The sequence below is a fragment of the Macrosteles quadrilineatus genome, unplaced genomic scaffold (genome assembly GCF_028750875.1).
Source record: "Macrosteles quadrilineatus isolate MER2022 unplaced genomic scaffold, UCM_ALF_1.0 Scaffold_7__1_contigs__length_78375512, whole genome shotgun sequence".
NCBI classification, from domain to species: Eukaryota; Metazoa; Arthropoda; class Insecta; order Hemiptera; family Cicadellidae; genus Macrosteles; species Macrosteles quadrilineatus.
In genome coordinates this window covers 32,563,404-32,588,056 of record NW_026542600.1, presented here as the reverse complement: position 1 = coordinate 32,588,056, position 24,653 = coordinate 32,563,404, and the positions used below count along the sequence as shown (strand labels likewise).

Here is a 24,653-nt window from a genome sequence, read left to right as displayed (position 1 = left end):
AGCAAAATTGGGGAAACAATTTAAATTTTCACCATGATTAGAAATAAATTTATTTTTATTTAAGCCCTGAAAATGGATGTACGTTTTTTTATTTTATTAACTACTCATGTTATTGTGATTGAATCAACGTTAACTTATATTTTTGTTTAAATATTCAGTTAGAAATGCTTCACTTTTTAAAGATTAATTAACTTTTTAAAGATCAATCAATTAATTTTTTACCCCTACAGTAAATCTTAGTAATATACTTTAAGTACTTTGTAATATGTAGTTATATGTATTTATAGCCTATTTGACTCTATTCAATACAGGTTATTTTATGTATAGTGAATAAAGAATGATTTGATTTGATTTGATAATTTTGGGCTGGCATGAACTACGCCGGTTGTCTGACTCAGAATGTAAACGAACAACAAAACATGGACCTGACCATTGCAGCTTCCTTAAGAGTTTTTAATGGAAATGGTATCGAGAGTCGTGAGTAATATTTCATTTCATAACTGGTATCGAATCGAGAAATTCTGTTATTGGCCTATCCCTATTTTTAAAATACAATTAATATTCGACTAGGACGTAATTGAAGCCATTGTCATGGTATATAGACCAATGTGTCGATTAAGAGACCGAGTTTGGCTTTGTTCCAGCTATGCGTAGTTCAACACTGCTGCTACACGTTATTATAGAGCTTGCGGCGAGTTGGTGTATTCTGTCAGCGGACCTGAGATTCGATTATCAAATCTCGTTAATCTAATTTTGAATCCGAATCTTTTCTTAGGATTTGGTAGATTCAAGATTCGGATTTGACACATCCCTACTTGGATCTCAAAGTGTTGCATAGAAAAACATATTTGACTTGCACGGATTTAAATTGTTTCATGTATAAATTTGTATACTGACAGGGTGTCGAGTTTATTTCCATTTTAAAAATCAAGACTAATTCCAAATTTTTCAAGAATAGTTTTTATTATAAATTAGTGATGTGTCGACACCAAAATGTAGCCTATCAATTCTCGGTTCTTGATACAGTAGAACCTCGCTAATTCGGATTTCAGAGGAAAGACAATATATTTCGAGCTATAGGAAGTTTGAAATATAAAGAGTTTGAATTATAGAGGTCAGAATAAATAAAATTCAAATTATGGAGGTCCCAGTTTTAAGTGTAGAGAGTTTGAGAGAACGAAGACTAATGAACAAATCGTGGAACATCAATAAAAGCACCAGTTCATGTTTCATGTCAGGCATATTTTTTGTTCTAAATTCGAATTGCAGAGGCTTACAATGACGCAGTTTGAATTGTGGAGGTTGTCTTCAAATTTTTGAGGCAACAATTTGAATTGGGGTAACAAAATTCAAATTGTAGAGGTTCAAGTATGTACAAATTTGAATTGTAGAGGCTGCAATAATCGGAAAAATCACTTTGAATTATCGGTATATTATTTTTAGAATTTTAGAGGTTTTCTGAGTGTAACATACAAACATTACTAATTATAGAGGTTTTTAAATTATCGATGTTCGAATTAGTGAGGTTATACTGTACTGTTTTTTAGGGGTGGGCGAGTACTCGACTGTCGAGTAATTACTCGAGTAGTTGGCAATACTCGACAGTCGAGTCGAGTAGTTAAAGATACTCGTGACTCGAGTCGAGTAGTAGACGTTACGCCGATTTCGTTATTTTCATTGATATTTGACAAATAAATAGTAAGAAAGGAAAATGTTTGAGTTTTATTTAATCCCTTAACCCCTTTAAATATTGACATACTAGGCCTACTAATAATCGGCAACCTAGACATCGCTTGCGTCATCCATTTCACTGACAGCGACAGCGCCGACAGCTGAGCTGACACTGGGTGATAGGCAGTGGTGTAGGTGTGCGAGTGCGATGCATCGAATCCCGATTCGATTTAGCATGCATCAAAATCCCGATGCATCGATTACGTCACGATACAGCTCTACTAGTAAAAAGGGATGAGTCGATTATCGTCATCGATACCACCGATACTTGGACATTGGTATCGGTACCAAGACTCGATTGTCAAAAGTCGATTCCGATGATACCGACAGGGATAAATATTTTATTTTAACATTTATTTACTGTATAGCTACAGTATTAGTTTTGTAATCACGGTTAACAATTTTCATAGCCAACTTAGAAACTATCTAGTTCAAAACAGCGACGGTGCCGGTGACATTGTTTAACTTCAGCATTGCACAACACAATCTACGAATCTAAATTTCAAGATGTCAGACTCAACTCAAGAGACAACCGGCGAGCGAATGTCCCGCCAACACGAAATTAATTATACTAAACAATGTCTGTATCAATAAGTCAGACATTTAGATGTATTATTTTTATTTTTAGTACAAAATAAATAACCTAAACACGTCGATATTTTCAGTTTAATAATCCCTGCATTATACGCATCATTAGAAAAATTATATTCAACCATTAAACTTTAACATCGTCGTATGGTTAGGCTTGCTTTATATTGCGCCAAAAAGTAGATCCATATTTTGATCTGTACTATCTACTGATTAAAGAGTTTAGTGAAGTTTTAAGTGCTACTATAACATAATGTATTTATTGAAAAATATTATAAGCCTTAGTCCGTGTCGATTTTGTAATGTTATAACGAATGGTGAGTGTTGACAATAAAAGTATGTAACAACAGCTCTCATTGGTCAGGAGGCGTCAGTGCACTACCATGTCAGCCAATCGACTTTCGTGTTTCAATGGAGCAAATGACGATTGCTTTGACATCGTTTAATGTTTTATTGTGGGTGGAAAGGGTATCGATAAATATCGTGATTCGAGATCCGATATGTAGGACGTGTTTGTTTATAAATAATGAGTATTTAAGTATAAAAAACTAGGTTACAGACAAGTTCAAAACTTCGATTGTTCCAATCCATTGTTGACACCCCTACACGGAGGTTATAGTGACGTCGTGCATAAGGGCCAGGCAGCAGTGTTTCCATTCGCGGGATTATTATCCCGAAAACTGGATTTTTAGACCTTGAGCGGGATTAAAACGGGATGCGGGATTTTCGGCTGTGACGACTATTTTTATTTTTTCCATTTAATTTTAGAGAAAAACTAACTCAAATTGATTAAATACTGTAGTAAAATATAATAGTGATGTTAAAACAACTTTATAAACATGATACGTCAAGTATTATACTAGGTATTGTACAAAAATAATCATGCGGGATAAAACGGGATTTTTCACAATTTTAAAGCGTGATAAAACAGGATTTCTCGACCCAGTAAGCGGGATTATTGTTTTGGTCGTGTGTCGTGTGGAAACACTGCCAGGCAGGCCGGTTCACAGTGAATCCACTATGCCGAACCTTGTTCTTGGTATAATCGGGAACATAGTCAAACACTTTTGTTACTAAATAAAACTATGAAATGTTTGTTAAAAGCACTCTTTTGGTCTTTTGGAGATTTTAGTCCCAAAACATAATCTTTATTGTAGGCTAAAAGTAAAACCTATCTATTGCCATACTTTTCTCCACAGACGTCGACTTAGGCTATTATGCAATGACTTTAAAAAATACCAGGGTTTCAGGTTTCAGTCAAAATACTTTTGTAAACATTGACAATGTGCTGTTTTAGCACAGTTCATTCCTTGACCACGATCATTTTTACTCACTAGAGAAAAGACTCTCCTTACAAAATGTATTTGTAGGCCAAGATGTTTGTAATTTTTTTAATGTACAACTGCAATTGCTTTTAAAAAGAAATACAAAAACTGACAAATGACTTAGATCAATACTTAAAAAGTTAAGCCTATTTTGAGAGGAAACTTTATTAGATCTCATCATAGTCAAATTCAAACATTTACAGTATTTCAAAATAACACTCTTGTGTAATGGAAATCTGCAAGCGACTGAGGCCGAGGGTGAGGGAGGGCATGTGAACCAGGCTTTAGAACAAGGGCAAATTCTGCCAAACTTTCTCTTTTCCTCCCCCATGTCCCGTTAGACGGTGGGTGGGGCTTCACACAATAAACAGTTCATTCATTCACAGTAGAGAAGAGTTTTTGAGGCAGTGACGTATGTCTCTTGCCTGCTCTTCAAGTTCACACATCTGGACTTCTTTAAAACAATTATAAGTGATAATATTTATTAAAAATAAGTGAAAAACTGTAGACATTTTCAAGGGAAAAAAAATTAAGAAGTAAAAGTGTTAAACATTTTGTTTGATTAGTTATTCTGTATTTCAAAAATATTCTCATTTATGATTATGTTTTCAGCTAGACTTGGTGACTTTTTCATAGTTAAACAAATTTTGAAGATATATAATTAGTGAGAAAATGTCATTATATAGGAAGTTAGTTTTTACTCACTTGGGGGAAAAAACTTACCTTACAAAGAGTATTTGTAGACCAAGATGTAGGCTACGTAATTTAAAAAAAAATATAAACTAATGAGTTAACTAAGACAATTTCATGGAATTTCAAATAAATACAAAAACTGAGAAATGACTTAGATAAATACTTATAAGCCTATTTATACATTAGAGGAAACTTTATTAGATCTCATGCTTTAGTCAAATTCAAACATTTACAGTAGGCCTATTTTTAAATAAACACTTAGTTCCATATTTTTGCATTTTTTTTGCAATTAATAAAAAACCTTTAACACCAAAATATAAGTTTGATACACATACATATTGTGTTTTTTATATGGTATAAAAGCTTTTAACCAGGTCTATTTTTGGTGAATTGAGAAATGCTTTGTTCGTAAAAATGAAGATGTAGGGTTTTTGCCACAGCTATATGTAAAATAAAATTGTTGATTTTCTCGTGAACTACTCGACTCGACTCGACTCGATACTCGAGTATTAGGGCTAATTACTCGACTCGACTCCACTCGACTCAAAAAAACACTACTCGCCCATCCCTACTGTTTTTTATAGTTTTAAAAAAATTTTCTAAATAATTTGGTTATACTACACTGATACTAACTGGAAAATTTGGGTTTGAACCCTTCTCAAAAGAGTAAATAGCTACCATATCAAAGTAAACAAAGATCTAACAACGAAAATTAATAGTGTGCTCTGCGGTAGTGGAGACATCATGGTCGACTTTTGGGATTACTGCGGCAAATTATGATGATGGCGGCAAAATTAAGATATCTCTCACGGTCGTGTAGTCATCATCAACTCCACAGTCACAGCAAAACCATAAAGATCTCCCGCGATCATCGTTAAGCACGATTGGGCAAAATCATGAATATCTCCCGCCGTCACGTAAACGTGATTGTCGTCAAGCACGATCACGGGAAACCATGAACATCTTCCGCTGCTATGTAGACATCATCATCGTCTTCCACGCTCACGGAAAAGTGATTGTTCTCTTGCATGAACGCAGCAAAATCATGAAAATCTTTCGCACGTGACAGTCATCTAGCAAGATCGCGGCAAAATCATGAATATCTCTGGCGGTCACGAAAACGTGATTGTCGTCTAGCGCGATCGAGGCATAATTCTATTTCTCTCCCACGGCCGTAAAGAAATCATCGTCGTCTCCCGTGGTCACGAAAGCACAATCGCGTCAAAATCATGAATATCTCCCACGGTCACGAAAACATGAGATCGTCATCTTGATTAGTAATAGAAAAAAAGACTATATATTGGAACTGTCATGTTGAAAAAGTACATTTAAAAATGTGTTCCGGATTACATGCCTTGATTAAAAACTTGTTGCAAAAGAGAAACTTTGAATGTTGTTTACTTTTCATACATACATGATTGTTTGTTGTTGGTGAGAGGCCTCAAAGGTAGGGCCTCTTGTTGAGGGCTCACAGCTTTTGAATAAGTCCCAGAATCTGCAAAAATAAAGAAAATGTCAATTATATTACTTTACAAGTTTGAAAATCGATAAAATTGATTATATATTGTATCTATGTCAGTTATAGGAAGAATGAAGCAAAATTTAAAGAAAGTCCAAACCCCTCCTTTTTCTTTTATGCCAAGGATAGAAACTGTTTCCTTCACACTTAAGATCAAGACAATAATCACTAGACAAATCACAAAACAAATTTTGGCAGGTTTAATGGGGAAAATCACCTTATATACAAATTTCACGTGACCACCAATTTCTTCCATCCGATTATGGACCTAAAATATAGAGATATGCATTTTAAATCCGATAATTTTACTACAAAACAGCATTTGTATCGATTTGAAAAACCTTGAAGTGAGATTGGCGACGGATTCAGACACACTGGTTTTGAGTAGAGTAGCTAAATGCCACCTCCAATTGCACATACTACTTATATACTTACCGTTAGGGATGGACGGGATTGAATTTTTGGTTCGGGACGGGACGGTATTTTTATTTCTTCCTCAATATTCGGGACGGGACGGGATGGGATGTTTTCCTGTACATAAAAAAAAGTCTTGAGTTTTGCAGTTACCAAACAGGAAAAACAAAATCAATTTGTGGCACTGATCTACAAAAACAAAAAAATGGGTAAAAATTTACAGGTAGGCCTATAGAAACTTGTGACTCGTGGTCTCGGTGTCTTTAAGGCTTCCTGTTGCACAACTGTTAATGACTCTTCTTGTTCAACAAGTTGATCTACGATCTTTCTTATTTTCTTGAGACGAGTTTTAACCAAAGATGTGAGTCGTGTTTCAATTTTAAAATAACTTTTTGGTGATGCCATTGTACAAAGATGAGGAGATAAATGTCAAAAATTCACAAATAGTGTAAATGAGTGGGTTAAGATTTCCAATGTGGAAATAAGAGTTCAAATGGGTAAGAGTTCAGAGGTACAGAAATCAATGGGTAAAATGAGGAAATATTAATATAAGAAGAGTTCTAGTGGATGAGTGTAATTCTGAATCGCTTAAGTTATATCTTGGATCGAAGGACCATTAAATATTGCAGTGTTTGTGTATAATAAATTAAAATTATGAGATAAAATAAATAAAGTCATTGTAACAAGAAGAACCAGAATGGAATGTTTATTTTTACAAAATTATGAATTGATTAACAGTTATTAGCTGTTGTAATTAATTTTAAACAGGCCAAAGAAAAATATTAGGTAGGCCTAAATGAACTGAACACTTATAATACAAACAAAATTATTTAGGCCAATTAATAAATGTATTCTGTCATTAAATAAATTCAATGTCCTGGTACAAAATATACCAAAGAAAGTATTCGGTATAGGTTTATCAGTGGCATACTGAAACAGTTAGTTATTGATGATTACTAGATGAAAAGTAAGAAAAATGGAATCAAATAATTATTTATCTTCAGACTTATCATTATCAGTCTTATGGTCACGAAAAACAGTATTACGTGTCACTTACAGCTGTTTGAGATCAATATAATAACCCGACGTATTCTGTCAAATACTAATTGAACTTATCTCAAACATTAATTCATTGTTGTAATGAGCTTTTATAAAAGGTAGACAATTTGAAACAAATTTGTATTTAAATCCTGACACAAAGTTAGTTATTTGACAAATGCAAAATTAACTATTAGGAACAAAATAATGTTTCACTCTCATACACCAAGTCTTCAAGTTACGAAATATAAAGTTAAAGTAATAAATACATTATATTACACTTTAACAGTTGGCTGGTCGTTATTATAACAATTTAAGTGTATTCTGGACATAACTAAAAATTAAAACATCTTAAACATAAATTCGTTATTACAATAAAGTGGCATATGAAAGGGACAAAACTATATTCTGTAGTTATACAATGACATCCTGAAATCAAATTATTTAGTTATTTGCAATAATTACTAAGTTAGGAGCAAACTGTAAACTCCTATTATAGGGATTCACATATATTGCAGTTACAACGAGTGATATTCTGTTACAATTTTAAATACAAAAACCTAGTTGATGTTTGTACCACTCTATCAGCTGACGATAGTGATAACAACTTAACCATATAACACTAAAATAATCATTATACAGCCTACTATGGATAATATTGCATGATAAATATGCTCTTTCAAATAGCCTTAAGTGAAAAATAATCATCATGGTTGACAATTTGAATTTTGTAAATGAGTAAATAAGAATATAACTAATTAACTTGGTACCGAAGATATCGATACCGACCTTCTGTGAACTACCTTTTGTTAAATGTTTTGTGACAATAAAGTAGTATTTAATTTCATTTTAACTGCTCAAAGCTGATTCCGATACTGATACACTTCTGCGAGGATGCATAAATCCTTAACCCCGCCTGGACTGTTGCAGTCACTTGATTGACGAAAAACTTGCTACCCAACAAAATTGTGTTGTTTACAGTGGCACATTCCCAATCAAACAACATTTTTTATTATTAATTGTTACCAAATAAACTATCCCTATTAAGGTGAGATCATATCAATGAAGGATATATTAAGCACGGTGCGGATTAACAAAGAATGTTTAAGATACTGTGTTAAGTTGCAACCATCAAACTCGGGTGTCAGTTTGAGTAGACGAGAGGTGTTATCCAAAGTGAATATAACAACTGTTGTATAAACAAGTACTGTGATTTAGTTTGTTACTATCTTTGGGTTTTTCAATGTATCAGTAAATTGAATAAATAGAATACAATTTTCAGTGGTTTCTAATCCCTAATTAAACTAAAATGTTGTGATGAAAAATCTTTGGGGATGTTGCTCTTAGCACAAAGGTAACTATAGTTATAAAATAAAGGTATATGTAGTTAATGTGTGGTAGTCATATGCTTATAAACTTACCTTTCTTGTTTTTTTTATTGGCATTTTCTATAGTGTCAATCAGTTGTTTGACGTTGACACACTGCAACGATGGCCTGGCTGAAGGTTTTTTTTGATCCGGTACAGATGCGGTAGCAGGAGTTGCTGCCGCAGCAGGAGTTGCAGGTTGTGGTGCTGGTATTTTAAATACCTCTTCTACCGGCTTTACAGTGTCTTTGTCTCTTTCTGTAAAAAAGATAATTCTAGATTTTCCGTAGTAAAAATAATGTAATATTTTATGTTATTTGTAGAATTGTAATTTGAGTTTAAAAGTACTGGTACAGAAGGATGGGCGTTTCTAACTTTTAACCACTAAACTAACCTATTACAAATTAATAAATTAATTAAATAAGTGAATTTCACAACAGTATGTTCCAAGAAATAACCTCCTATTATAACAAATGTGTTAGTTTATGGATGTCAGTTTACATTATGAATTTATGATATAAAATTGGTGGAATACCAGGTAAATAGTTACTGTATTTATAAGCCAAAATAAATCAAACAACCAGAAAGTGAAGGGTTTCTTTAGTGGCAATGTGAGCCTACTGCTTTATCTTAGCTACTAGACAGTAGGAGCAGGAGGTAAATGATGTAATATAAAACACAAGGAAACGCACAACTTTACACCATACACAACATTTGTCACTAGCAGCATTTTAACCCTCGAACTGGCATGCACCCGATATCAGGCGATTTACGCTGCGGCAAAATGGCAGCACCCGATATCTACAACGTCACAGAAATTAACGAATTTTGCACAAAAATTAAACAAATTTCACTTAATATATCTGTCGATTGATGTGCATTTCAAGTATTTGGACACCTTTGGGAAAACTTAAAACTCTATGAAAATAACGTATCAGCTGACGACATTGTCATGATGACGTAGTTGCTTATTACCGGCATCTGTTGCTGCTTATTTTGCGTTGTGTTTGGTTAGTTTCTGTGTTTTGGCTTTATTAGTTTGATTTTTTATTCAAATGCAATATAACTTGAAATGTAATATATTGGTATGTAATATAACCAATGTACCCAACCAATGTGTGTATGTAACCAATGTAGGGGTAATTACTCAACTTTTTCCAAATACTCGACCGAGTCGAGTAGTAACTACTACTCGAAAAATTACCGAGTCGAGTAGTTATAAAAAGTGCCACTTTACAATTTTCCACGCATATATTTAATAAATGATATTTGTTTTTGTGTTGATATCTTATTTAATCCTCATTCCTACATAAACAACTATCTAACTTCATATATAGGCTAGTGCAGTGTAAACCAAATGTTCAACAAACAACCATCGTCACTCGGCAGAGCTAGCAAGAGGACTACCACTACTTTCACTTTCCTACAACAGTCAAACAATACGTCTCGGCGATACAGTAAGTTAAACAAAATAAAGCATTGAATGAATCTATCGAGTTGCACTAGTCGATAGTCAACAAGGGAGTCTCTAGTGATTAGTAAATCACATGCAGATGATTTTTGAAGATATTTTAAAGTAGGTACAGTGATAAATTTAGTTTGAATTGTCATCAAAATATTGTTTACCAAAATATATTAATACAACAAATAAATTAAATGAGCTATTATTGCATAATATTTTTTTTTCTCATTTTTATCGGTATTGGTTTTTAGTTTTAGAAGCCGATATGTTACAGCAAGTAACATCGACGTATCGGAATTGAATGAATTTTTTTTTCATGAAATAAAAATGAAAAATGAAAAATGAAAATGACGCAGTCTCATTAGGTATTGGCAATCGCAGGGTTGCCAGATGGACGATAATTTTTGTACTTTTACAACTGTGGTAGTGGCATAAACAAACTGTAAGTATAATTTTCTAATGAGTTTACATAAACCTGATTTGAATTAGTCAAACTATTAATTTTTGTTTACAAATAAAGCTACAGCAATAATTTATGATAATTTTGCCAACATTCACCATAGTGGTGTAATGAAAAATATGGCAACGTCAGCCCTGCAAAACCGAAGTCTAAAACTTCAAAACTAATTCTTAAAAACTCACTTCTTAAAAAATATAGCTCAGAAAATTTGTGATTTTTAAAATCTGAGTTCAACATGGACTCAAACCAGCTCAAGTCAAATCATCCGCAACTTGTACCAAGGATTTGTTCTAATATATCTGATGACTTAATACTGACTTGTAATATAAATATAAATAAAGAAGGCAGGTAAAAGGCTTAAAAATTTGATTGTTTTTATTTTTACCCTTCCAGTCCACATTATGCAGAGTTTGCGGGACTCTACTATAATATGGTATATTTACAAACTTATTTACTGTATAAAAATGTGTTATAAAAAATGTTTTGTAAAAACCCCTTGCCACCACAGCATAAAAAGACCACCAGCTCGAGGGTTAAACTGTGGGAAGAGTTTCTTCAGGCCTAATTGCAGCCAGGAAGTGGTTGTAACAGTGTTAATAATAAGGACAAATTATAAAGGGTGTTATTTTAACACAACCCAAATTACAAGTAGGCCTACTGTGAGATAAAGTTAAACAAAAAACAAGCTTTTATGTTGGTGTCTCTGTTTTCTACACTTCATTGCCAATCAGCTAAAATGCATTGTTGCATAGTTATGTATGAGATTTAGATTTAGTGTTATTGGGAATTTATTGTGAAAGTCTCAACATGGTGTTTTTCCAATTTGTTTTGGCCAATGCCAAAAAAGATTCGAAATTAAGATTTCAGATGTGATCCAATACTAAATAAATCAACTATTATTGATATGTGCTAATTTAAATAAACCAACCGGATCCCTGGTAAACAATAGAAAAATGTAGACCTACAATACATAGTTACTATATTTGAGCTTATGAAAACACTATGTTAGTAACCCAGTAACCTTGTTATAAAAATCAGGGTCTACCTTGCATGAAATGGGGTAGTAGGTTTCTTTTTTTATGTTGTTTGTAATAGTACCGAGATGCTAAATCCAAATTTTCGACCTCAGCGACCTTCCGGATCACCTCCAAAAAGCTTAAAAATCGGCGGAATTTCGCACTATTTTTACGTTTGTCCAATTTTGACCCTAAAGCATCACTTTTTCATAAAGAACAACCATAACCATTTTTGAAGTACATTAAATTACCTATTATTTAAGACCAAAATGGGTATTACAGGCCTAATAGTTTTCAAGATATGACTCAGCAAACAACGGCTAAAATTACAACATTTTTATTTTTTAATGTTTTTAAAGTTTGGCTAACGTTAACCCTAAAAAATAAAATTTATCATTATTTTTTATTAAAATAACCATAATTACTTTAAAACTGCCTAAATTAAATTACTCACAATTTAAAACCAAAATGGTGATTATAGGCCTAACACATTTAGAAATATGCCTATTCAAGGTTCATAAAATCTTCCATAAATGTTTGTACTTTAAGATTCAAGTTATTCAATTTGGTACAATTTATATAAAAGAACTATAATAAAAATGTAATAAATGTATTTCATTACAACAACATATTATAAGTTTTCTTTTCTTTTTTATGGAAGAAATCTATTGTAACTAAAATGTTTATACTATCAAGAGGAATTTATAGAAGAGGCAACAGTGAAAACAAGGTGTAACTTTGCTATCATTCTGCCATGCCACATATTACTTCTTTTATGCCAAGTTTTCGAATCTGTACCTGCAGGATATTTTGAAATAAGGAAACAAGATGGATTTCAATAAACACCAGTTATTTACCACCAACGGGTTCTTCACCATTCATTGAGTGTTCGGAAAAGTTCTAGACGGGTGTTTGGACCGACATGACTATAAAGCAGGTGCTCAATTGCCTAACGAAAAGCTATGTAGGTTTGACTCGGGACCGTGGTATAACTGACACCGTGTTCACCCGATGGACAGTAGGAATGATATAATTTATCTGTAGAATTTAAGTGCTGAGGTTAAGGAGTAGGCCTACTGCAATGTTAAGGCACATACAACTGAGTAGTATGTAGAAATGAGACCCTCACGAGTCACTCGAGTTGAAGCGAATACAGAGAAGCTGTGTGACTGGTTACTTCGTCACCCTCCATTCCCTAATACTGATGTTATAATGTTCTTAAGCAGTGGAATTGTTGGAAGGAAACTGTCAACTGTCATATGGCTAGAGATATTGGGTGAGAAAAATATGAATAAGTTACAAAAGGAAGAAGAATAAAGTAGTATCTCTTTCTTCTGATGTCAATACTGTGACTGTAGGCAATATAAAGGTGACTATTGACCCCCTCGTACTGTTTCACAGGCTATGCGTTCTGAAGCAGTCGGATGAAGAATTAAAGCACTTATTTACACATGGATTTTCACCATTACCCTTGTCTCAATTGAATGAAAAACTAAATTATAGTTCACACATCCAAACGTCTCAAGTTAGTCATACAAGTCAATCTTCAACTGATACCCCTACAGGACGAGTCCATGTCCAAAGGTACAAGGATCATCTAATCACAGACGCAGTTGCCCTCAGTGTTCTCCAGGGCTTATCATAACTCCGCGCGGTGGTCAGAAATATGTCAAAACCGACTGTCCAACTCCTCGCGGAGGTCACTTCGGGTCCTTCGTGGCACATGTCCAACTCCGCACGGTGATCAATTTTGGGTCTCAAGATTCAAGATTCAAAGAGTCTTTATTCACACAGTACAAAATTTTCGTACATGAATAGTGTCTATTGTTACTTACCAACTAAATTAGCAATAAGAAACATTTAAATTGGTTTAAAAGTACTTGAACACCCTTCACAAATATTTTGAATTTTCCCCCAGAATATTGTTTCTTTTGTTTCTTTTTTTTTAGGTTATACCCTTAAATTTGGTCTAGGTGTATTTTTGTCCAAGGCAGACGGTTATCAAGGCAGACTTGCCTTTGCACTGGGAAGCTAAATCAGTGGACTCTTATGTAGGGATGGACGGGTCCCAAAATTTCGGGAATTTTTCGGAAAAAAATATTCCCGATTATCAGGACGGGATTACATTTGATTTGGGAATTTTCCGAGACGGGATTTGGTCCAATCGTCGGTGATTTTGCCGCTTAGCGAGTGACGATGACGCCGCTAGTGCGAGAGATGTTGACAATAGGTCCGCGAACGCAGGAGATGAAGTCATTTTGACGATCACGCAGTGACCGCGGAGTCATGTCGACGATCACGCTGTGACCGCGGAGTCATACCAAGATTCAAGTTTCAAAGAGTCTTTATTCACACAGTACAAATTTTCGTACATAAATAGTGTCTATTGTTACTTACTACCTAAATCAGCAATAAGAAACATTTAAACAAAATACTATAAGCTACATTATTTTAAATTGAAATTACTATAATCTTCTATTTTGTAAGGTGCAAGGTCAAGTAAAAATGCCTTCAGTTTTTTTCATAGATTTAGATTTGTCTTTTTCATTTTTTTTAATAGCTAGGAAGTTTTCTAAAAAAATGGTTTCCAATATAAGAAGGTTTATTTTTAAAAAGTTCAAGTCTTGGTTTTTCTTTAGCTAAATAGTCTGCCAACGATCGCGCCATGACCGTGAGTCATATTGATGATCACGCCGTGACCGTGGAGTCATACCGACGTTCACGCTGTGACCGCGGAGTTATACCGACGATTGCGCTGTGACCGCGGAGTCATACCGACGATTGCGCTGTGAACGCGGAGTCATATGCTGTGTCATGTCGTGACCGCAAGTCATTTTGACGATCGCGCCATGACCACGGAGTCATACCGACGATCCCGCCGAGAACGCGAGCCATACCGACGACCACGCTGTGACCACGGAGTCATAACAGCGATTGCGCCACGCCCACGATTCATACCGACGATCGCACCATGACCGCGAGTCATAATGACGATTGCGCTGTGACCGTGGAGTCATAATGACGGTCGCCCTGTGACCGCAGAATCATACCGACTATCACCCCGTGGCCGCGGATTTATACAGACGATCACGCTGTGACCGTGAGTCGTACCGACGATCATGTCCTGACCACGAGTCATACATACAATCACCCCGTTACCGCGGTCATTTTGACGATCGCACCGTGACCGCGAGTCACAAGTTTCTATAGGTACCTGTAAATTGTTACCCATTTTTTTATTTTTATAGATCAGTGCCACAAACGGTAAAAATTGATTTTGTTTGTCTTTTTTTGTAACTGCAATACTCAAGACTTTCTTTTTATGCACAGAAAAAAATCCCGTCCCGTCCTGAAAGTCGGGAAGGAAATAAAAATCCCGTCCCGTCCCAAACTAAAAATTAAATCCCGTCCATCCCTAACTCTATGGTTAGACATTTCCATCCAATTGGTTTACAGATAATAAGTTTTTTGCAAACTTTCAATAGGCTACTATTGAAATTATAATGATAAAGTTATTAATACTAATTATAATTATGATAATAAATCTGAGACACTACTACGCACGCGGGTGTACACTGGATCCCTTAATGAACACTGTACTGGTAACACAAGCACGCGCTTGGGGGTATTCCAGACCCAGGGGGTGATGACAGGTCAATGCCTTGGTCAAGCCTAACAACCCTGCGGCCATATAATGCATATGCTATTTTAGGAAGCTAGTGTTATGCTCATCGGGGTTGCCACCATACTTGTAAAATTATTGCAGAATGACCGTACGTGGGGGTATGTTATTTCCCGCACGGGCATTTAAGGGTTAAAGCTGTTTATAATTTCTAATGAAAAATTTTGTTTTGTATCCATGGATTAGGCCAACCACATCATCAGATTAAATTAACAGCAAGAGAAACCTCTACATGAAATACTCAACAATTTAGTGAAATAACTGTTCTAAAACATAAATTGTTTTGTCTTTGCTGCTACACAAAAGTCTTACGTATAATATCCAACTAATTTTCATCCATGTTGTGTTTGAAATTCACTTAGCTACAAACACAATTCTAATTAAGTAATTTAAACAAGAATAACATAAATAATCATAAAACATAATCAATCCTTTAAACACTTTAAATAATTAAGAATTTTTTTTTTTTTGTTGAAAACTTACTAGTCAAGTATTCTATTTGGGTAAGGAGGGATGCGTTTTTCTCTTCAAGCTCCCTGACTTTAATCTGTAGTTTTTCGAAGTGGAGCTGGGTCTCCGACTTTATTTCGTTAGCGACCCGAACAGCCACTAGGAGGTCTTCTTGGATCTGTTGAAGTTCTCGGCACTAAAAACAAATTACTCAATTTTAAAATATGTTTAACTGAGCTACACTAATCACCTCCAGATATACCCGATAAAAACGTTATATCAGCAGTTCCTCTGTAGAACCAAATGAGAGTAATCTATGGTACAATAAAATACTCCCGTTGCAGCAAACTTGCAGATTTGCCCGATTTTAATTTGTCTGATTGGATTTTATTTATATATTTCCACAAACAAGACATAATTATACCCTACTGTATTTAAAAAAAACATTAGATTTAACGAGTACTAAGATTTTCTGCTATGGGGAGGGTAAAATTCATTTTTTTGGGAATGGGGTCACAGGCGATTATTGTTTGCATTTTGTGACAAAATTCATGAAGATTTTCAGCGATCGCAGCAACGTTATTATATTTCTTGTGTTTATTTCTTGCACCTAGGCAAAACATCGGCAATGTCCGTGATTATTCCTTACAATCACGGCAACGATTTAATTCTTAATAATTAAATGTACCACATTGCAAGTTTTCATAGCGTGAAACAAAAAAAAAACTGTGATTTCCAGGGAGTATTAAAAATCCAAAATTTCACAGTTCTATACAAAATTCACAAACAATACAAGGATTTTTTCTCAGTCAACAAAATTTACGCATAATTTTCGGTTTTCCCGTTTTCCAGGTTTACTGGAATTGTTAAGTATTACAAACACAGTGGAATTTGTCAACAAAGAATGCTAAATAACATCATATTTCTCATCAAATCAAAAGAATAACTGGCTACAACAATAATACTTGGCATAGGCTGCATTGGCTGTTTTCTGTTTAGCAAACTTACCTCACTCTCTATTTTTAGTTTTTCTTTAAGGTTCCGTCTCTTACAATCTTCAAGTTGTTTAGTAGTGACTAGTAGTTTTTCTTCAGTAAGTCTTAAATTGTCTGTTGCACTTTGCAATTCTTGAGAAAGTACGCCATTTAGTTGTTTAATTTCTTTTGACATTATTTCCATCTCATTTATCTTTTCTTCTGCTAACTTTTGTTCTGTTTTCTGTAACTTGGTATTGTTTTCTAGGTCGGAGATTGCATTAGCTGTAATTTCTTTCAGTGTCTACAAGCAACACAATGGAATATAAAACCCAGGCTTAAAAATATCTTGCGTGCTCAAAGATTTTGAACATGAACATCCCTATCTGAGTGTTCTCAAACACCATGCAATATCATAAGTATAATTTGTATGCCATGCATTATAAATATGTAAATTTGAATTACTTCATGAAAATTTAAAATGCAGGTTATTTCATCATGATTAAATTCTGAAGGTTCAAAACTAGTTGTTTCAAAGATGAGATTGGAATTATTGAAAATAAAACACAAATGACTTAGAAAAAAGACAAATTTAATATTAATAATGATAATAATAATAATAGGAACTGTTACATTTAAATATTTGAAAGATTATTTTAAAATATAGGCCTATAGCAATAATAAAAAAAAGTATTAATGAAAATTTAATTTACCATTAATTTTTAAATATATACATTAATTAAGTGGAAATAGTAAAGAGTACCCATGTTTTTAGAATTAAAAGAAAACAGCAATGTTATCTATGAGTCAATTAATTGACATTTATATCCATGTGATTACATTGCACATTTGTTTAACAGCATTTGAAGGGTATTGAGGTATTGGGGTAAGACTAGAAAACAGTATTAATCACTAATACAACAGAAAACAGCCACAAACCAAGCCACACACCAAGTCAAATGAAGGGTATTAATAAGAAAACAAAATAAGTGCTCAATTAAGTGACATGCATATTACACAGTTAAAAACTGATGTGCTTAGGTTTAAAATGCAACAGGTGCAATAAGTATTCAGAAGTGTGTTTCAAATGTATATTTTTAAAACATAGTACTCTTACAAAACATATTTCTGGTTTGGACAACAAATATTACAAATACATGCATAAACACAAAAAAATAAACAAAAAAACAGGAATAACATTTTATTAAACAGTGTAATTACAAGTTTCTCCAAGGTTACCTGTGCAAAACACATAACAATTAGAAAAGTTGTTAAACCAGTTTGAAGCCACATACTGCAATTTATATGGTGATAATAGTGAGACAGGATCGACAGGATGGTTCTGACTGTAAAAAATAAAAGTACGGTAGTTTATAACTGGATTGAATAAAAAAACATTTCACTGTCATTAATAGACCCTAAAAGTAACGGTTATATTCTCCTTTGGTGAGGTAAAGGTCTAAATATTGTGAGGTAAAGCTCAATCGATGAAGCTCAATGGGTCATGGACCCTACCATGCAATATTCAGGGTTACTTGTTGGGTTACATGTGTACAATGCGATTAGACTGTCTAATCATACATGGATTTCATGTTTACATACGGTCTTGGTAAGACTTGGTGACGTTTTCTAATACACATTACAACAAGACACAATATTGTCAGCTGACATAAGACGTTGGTTAGTTTACTTTGCACAGTTATTAAACTAGTTAACAGCAAAACTAACAGCTACTTTTAACCTGACTTATGGCTCAAACTCTCAATAATAAAACTTTACACAAATTGTTCAGTTTGTTCAGTTTTTACTTCCTGGCTAAAATAATTTAAAATTTAAATTACTAACAAAAAGTGATACATAATAAAGCTGTGAGTTGTTGGGGACATTCGTAACCCAAATAAATCTGGGAATTTTTCGAGGGATCAATAATACTCAAGAGCTGTAGGCAACATGATTGTCAAGTCCTTTTATAAATTTTAAAGCAAAACAATTATTCATTTAACTAGAAGGTTTTTCAAGTATAAGGTGAAGATAAGTATCATAAAATGAAAAAATATCTTTCATCCTTCACTAACATCTAACTATTTACACTGTTTTTTGTGTTCTACGAGAAGCGTTTAAGTCGTAAAGAGCAAATTATATACAATTAATAGGTGTGCTTTTTCTAAGAAAATCACTAACAGCTAGTTAAAGATGCTGGTGAAGAAGAGTTGAAAGAGGAGAACAATGTCAAGAATTAAGACTTTCACACAGATTATGAGAAGATCTGCAAAAGCAAGCGCTACCCAAACATTGTTATTCAACAGTAACAAACATTGTCAAGCATTAATAACACTTTGGTTAGGTAAATGATACTCACGGTGATCTGTTCCTGTAGTGTATTTACTTGCTTCATCAGTCGAATGTTCTCACTCAAAGTACGTTTCAGAGCATCTTCTGACTCGGCCATTTTGACTTCTGCCTGTTCTTTTTCCTTCATAACTTTGTTTACTATATTGTATAGTTCGTTATCGTTGCCCAAGCTAGCTTGAGCTGCCTTTAGTTCTTTCACCTTGCACTCTTCAAGGTCTAGTAGAACATTTAGACGCAACACCTCAAAGTATCTGAGGGATTGATCCTCTTTCAGATGTCTCAACTCTTCTTCAATTGCAAGTTTTTCAAACTGAACATCCTCTACAGTTACCTCCAACTCCCTAACTGTCTCTCTTAGAGACGAGTTCTGTTGTTCCGTCAGCTCTCTTGTTCTATGGGCTTCGTTAAATTTCTGAGTCAGTTCATTGTTTTGGGAAATAAAAGATTCCCTGGTATTTTGACCTTGCTGTAATGGTAAAAAAATATTTTTTCACTACATGGTCAAAAAGACAAATTTTTCACACTTTTAAAAGTAACCCAACACAAAGGGCTAGAACATCCGGTAATATCAAAAACAGTAGAACCTCGATTATCCGTGGGAGGGGGGGGGGGGGAGGAGAGCATAAATAACTGATAACGGTTAATCCAACAATACATAAACGTACATTACAAACTCATAAAAACTGTCTGCCTAATAAAAGGACATTATTTTGATAATTTGCATTTTACATTATCTAAACACAATTATTATTTCTCAATCATAATATGTTAAGTTATATTAACCTTAATTCAATTATAAAAACTGTACGGTTTTAAATCACGCCTTACTCAAACAACAAAAATCCAAGAACACTGTACAGCAACAAATCGTGTAAAGAACAGGACAATAGAAGTCTAGCATGCTACCGCTAGTCATAGGCCACTGGTACATGCTATTTCAGGACAGAATAATGACGATAAAACAATAGATCTCATAAAAAGAGTATAAAATCATAGTACACTTAAGGATAACTACAACAATTAATTGTTAAAATTTGATAGTAATTTAAGAGTAACAATAAGGTACATAAAAACATTGTTCCTCTATACTTTATTAATCACTTAAACAAAAAAACCTCACTTATAATTTTTCAGGCTATAAAGTTGCCATAGTTTGTAATCACTCAGTTAAGGACTACTTAAGTTGTCATGGTTACTAATTACCCTATTACAAGCGTAGTTATGTCATCTACTAGTTGTGACATAGGCACAGCAGACAATTGGGACGCACAGCAGACGATTGGGATGCACAGCAGATGATTGGGACGATTAGACTGTCGTAGAAGAAAGAAATATCTATTGGTAGCTTGACCTTGAATCTACCGATAGATATTTCTTTATTTCTTCTTCGACAGTTGAATAGTCCCAATCGCCTGCTGTGACTGTTCCACAAAAGTAGGTAACATAACAACATCTTCTTTTTTGTCAAATGAACTGTGGGAGCCTACTGCATACAAATAGAAATAATGGGCAGAAATAATTGAATATGCAATGTCAATGTCAACAATATTAATCATTTTTTTAAATAAGGATTTAATATGCAATGCATTTAACACATTACACTAAAAAAAAAACAATTTATAAAAGTTTCTTGGTGTATTTCTTGGATAATGAGGTTATGTAATATAGTTTTAGAGGCACCTATTGACCACGGTTAATCTGCTGCCTGGTTGTTCCGTGTCCGGTTGATCCACCCCCAGTTAATTGAGGTTCTACTGTAGTATAAATAAAAGTAAATATTAAAAATTAATAATTCATATTATCTTTCATAAAGCACTTAAGTTACTATTTACCATGTAAAACTTGAAGGACTTCTTTCATCGGTTGACAAATCATATTTAATTTCTATAAATAACCTTACACGTCAAACAATGTCAGTACTGTTGCTTGATGAGCATTGATCAGGTGGAGTTCAAGATGCAATGTTGGTGTTTTGTTTTTCTGGCTAGTTACGTCATTGACAAAGCGATAGTTACTATGCATTTTTGCGTGATGCTAAACTAGTTTTATGCCAAAGTTTAGAGTAGACTGTATAGTGTATACCCCACTTGACTTGATAACAAACAAGTAACAAACTCACACACAAAACTCAAAACATGACTACCCAGAAATTCAAAAAATGCTAAACCCAGAAAATTAGGTAAATTCTAAAAGTAATCAAATCAATGCCAGTATAAAACTAACAAGTTCAATTTATTTTGGTCAATTTCCCTGAAGGCTAAGTAATTTGGGACTACTGTACTGTAATATCTACAGTACTTTTAAAATATAAATTTAGTACCTGAAGCAGGTCGATCAGCTTCTTTTCCCTTTCGGGAACGCCGACTCCCTCCTTGATGCTCTTTTGTAGGTCTTCATTTTCCACTTTAGCTGCTTGAAGTCGCTCTGTCTGCCGATATAATGATTCGAGTAGCATGGTTTGCTCTTCCTTCAACTTCTCATTTTCTGTTTTAGAGACCTCCAGCTGTGATTGTAAATCAGCAAGTTCTTGGATCGTCGCCTGCAGCTCTTCATTAGTACTGCAAATACCAAACTACTGATACTTAATGTTGAATCACATTGTTGGGATGAATGGAAGGATCTAATGATGATGATGAAGATTTGGTTTTCAGTCTAAAACTTCAAAATACATAGTCTACAACCTTCTTGTGAAAAAAGTACTATTTACCATTTAGTCAAGTGCCAATGGTATCGGTATTAAGAACTGAGAATCGATTTCAGTATCTGATACTGGGACTGACTTTGAGAAAGGGTTACTGACAGGTTACTATAATTTAATTAAAAACTAATTTCAATAATCAAAGGACTCTTTGGAATTCAAACTGGATTTAACAACCCATTTGTTTAACAAGTTTTCATGAGTATACCTGTGGTGTGCCTCTTCCATCTTACGGAGATGGTGTTGGAGTTGTTGTAAGTCAGTCTCAGGTTTAGGCTGTAACAGAAACAGATGGTTAGTACATTTGTTAGTTTATTCATTAATGTAAAAAGATATCTCTTATTTGAATGGTAACACATTTCTTTTAACTAAAAATAAGCTATCTAAACATTGAGATGAAATAACTCAGTTGACAAATAGGCTAATATATTTAATTTGCTTATGTAATGTAAAATATGTGTATAAAAGCTAAAATTTAAAGCCTCTCTGTTTAGCTTAGTACTTAACTAAAAAAAAAAAAACTGAAAAAAAGGTTATCCCAAATGGTTTTGATCCCTATATAAAGTCAAGGTAAGTCAGGGTAACTGTAGTAGTTTGAATTGTTTATTGATCCAATTTTTTTAGATCCTTCCTCTTATGGACCTGTCTTAAAACAACTTAAATTTGTCATTTGCATTTTTTATCAGTTCGGTTTCAGTTAAGATTGGCTTTTGGTCAGTTTCATGTTACTTTTTCGGTTTTAAATAGGTAAAATTACAACAACGTATATTTCAGTCAAAGTCTCAGGAATAATGATAATTCTCGTTTACTTGAGTTATTATTTTTAATAATTGAAGGTTTAGATTGTTACAGTGTGCAAACAAGAGAAACCACAAGCGTTGTTGTTATGCAGGTGAAACTTAGTTTAACTAATAAACTTTAGTTTAACTAATAACCAAACAAAAATGTATGCATAGTTAGGGGTCTGCAGTACAGAAAATTTAAGGTTGGTACGGTTTGGTACGGTACAATATTTTGTACCTCGGTCCTCGATACAAAATCAGTACGGTACGCGGCTACCAGTAATTTTGCGGTTTTCTCCTCAGAATTGTATTGAAACTATTATTTTTTATTTTGATACATTGACATTACTATGAATATGGACAGTATCCTAAATTCATGATTTTACTGTCTCACAAATTATCAAAACTTTACTTCTAACAGGGATTGTGTCAAGAAATAAACAAAGTTAAAATAAAGTTAAGTTTAAAATGGTGTTTGTCGTAAAATTAAATTAATAAATAAATGCTTCCCATTTTTATAACTAACTGTTGAAAAAGCTAAATAGCTAAATTACAACAAGTTTTGAATGAAACTTAAAAAATATCATTAACAAATCAATTAACATATTACAATTTTAGGGGCTGTTGCTTCAAGACTGCAAGAAAGAAGAAAATAAAAATTCTATGTTTCCACCATACAATATGTGTCATTGATTCCCTGCCTCCTAATCTCCTAAGTACAAAACCTCAAACTTGCAATATAATTATTAGTTACATCATCATAAATAATTTATCTATTATTAGGCATTAGTAGGCCTACAGCTTTACATAAGATTTATTTTTATAGGGCCTAAAATAGTAATAGGCTAAGCAACATGAAACGTGGAGAACGTTTTGAAGAAAATATGTTGTGTAATCTGATTTACTACAAAAATCTTAACAGAAATTAACACACACATTGGTTATAGTATAATTAGTACGAACTGTAAAAATTGCATATCATGTCATACAGTAGTATAGATAGATCTACTGCATGAGATCAAAATCTAAAAACAATTGATTTTGAGAACTAATAAATGAAAAGAATTACAAATCCATAAACTCAAGTCAAACAGATGATTGTAAAGAAATAAAAGGGATAAAACTCTCTTGGTAGTACTTGAGTACAACAATTATTGTTGTGATAAAATAGTAATGGATTTGGGACTGCTAATGGGTTTTATCATTGAATATACACATACTAGAGTAGCCACTCAATGGAGGTTATCGTTACCTGAACAGCGCTGTTCCAGAGTAGCGTCAGCAGCCCGAACTACTCCACCCTGGGCTAGTCGGGAAGGCAGTTTGGTGGTATTTTAGTATTACTTTCATTGTAGGTTGTAAAATGTAATTTTTGTTGATGAAATTAATTTGTTTGATTCTAGTTTCGTTGTTTTATAATAAATTTTTAATACTAAATGATTAAAAGGTCCTCAGAGACGCGCTGCACTGACGACAGACTACCGCTACCCAAGCGTCAGCGGCCCGAACTACGTCGCCAAAATCGGTAACAACTAATAGCATTATGTGACAACTCATATACATGTATACTCAATGGTTTTATATTGCATCACTAGCCTAGTAATAAATTAGGGGAAGACCATAAACGGACATTTACTGTACAATTGAAGAAAAAGATTACAGTCAAATAGGCACTCACCTCTTGAAACTCTTAATTATTGTCATATCTTCTTCTTCATCACACAACCAACAGTTCAACAACATACTCCAAATGTTGTTCAAATGGGGAGTAAAATCTGACATGTTTAAGAGAATATTTCAGTAGGAATCTGATTAGGCAAATGTGAAATCGCTTAGTCAGTAATTTTACTTTGGAATGCGTATTATTACATTTCTGTGTCTTGTGTAGCTGGATGAGTCGATTCTTAAAGTCGATTTTCAGTCCCACAAATTCTCAGCTTTGGAATTCTGCCAAGATTTGGAATTTTTCAATGATCGTGTAAGAAGATGATGATGTTCCATTACAGCAAGGGTAATTCAGGGTTTTTCCGTGACCACCGCAGTGGACAATTCCAATGTCTACAAAACCACGGGAGATGATACGAATTTTGTCGTGATCGTGG

General features: G+C 33.8%; 1 protein-coding gene across 3 annotated transcripts in view; it reads right to left on the bottom strand.

The window, feature by feature from the left end:
• LOC128997905 (cytospin-A-like) overlaps nucleotides 1-24,653 on the bottom strand; it is a 96,075-nt gene that overhangs the window by 19,209 nt on the left and 52,213 nt on the right. For all 3 annotated transcript variants that reach the window (XM_054423712.1, XM_054423714.1, XM_054423713.1), the window contains 7 exons: nucleotides 21,978-22,045; nucleotides 21,392-21,629; nucleotides 19,079-19,537; nucleotides 16,754-17,023; nucleotides 15,779-15,941; nucleotides 8,730-8,933; nucleotides 5,752-5,832 (listed from right to left, as the gene is read on the bottom strand). In XM_054423712.1, coding sequence (XP_054279687.1) covers nucleotides 5,752-5,832; nucleotides 8,730-8,933; nucleotides 15,779-15,941; nucleotides 16,754-17,023; nucleotides 19,079-19,537; nucleotides 21,392-21,629; nucleotides 21,978-22,045 — 1,483 coding nt within the window. The remainder of the gene's footprint in view (nucleotides 1-5,751; nucleotides 5,833-8,729; nucleotides 8,934-15,778; nucleotides 15,942-16,753; nucleotides 17,024-19,078; nucleotides 19,538-21,391; nucleotides 21,630-21,977; nucleotides 22,046-24,653) is intronic.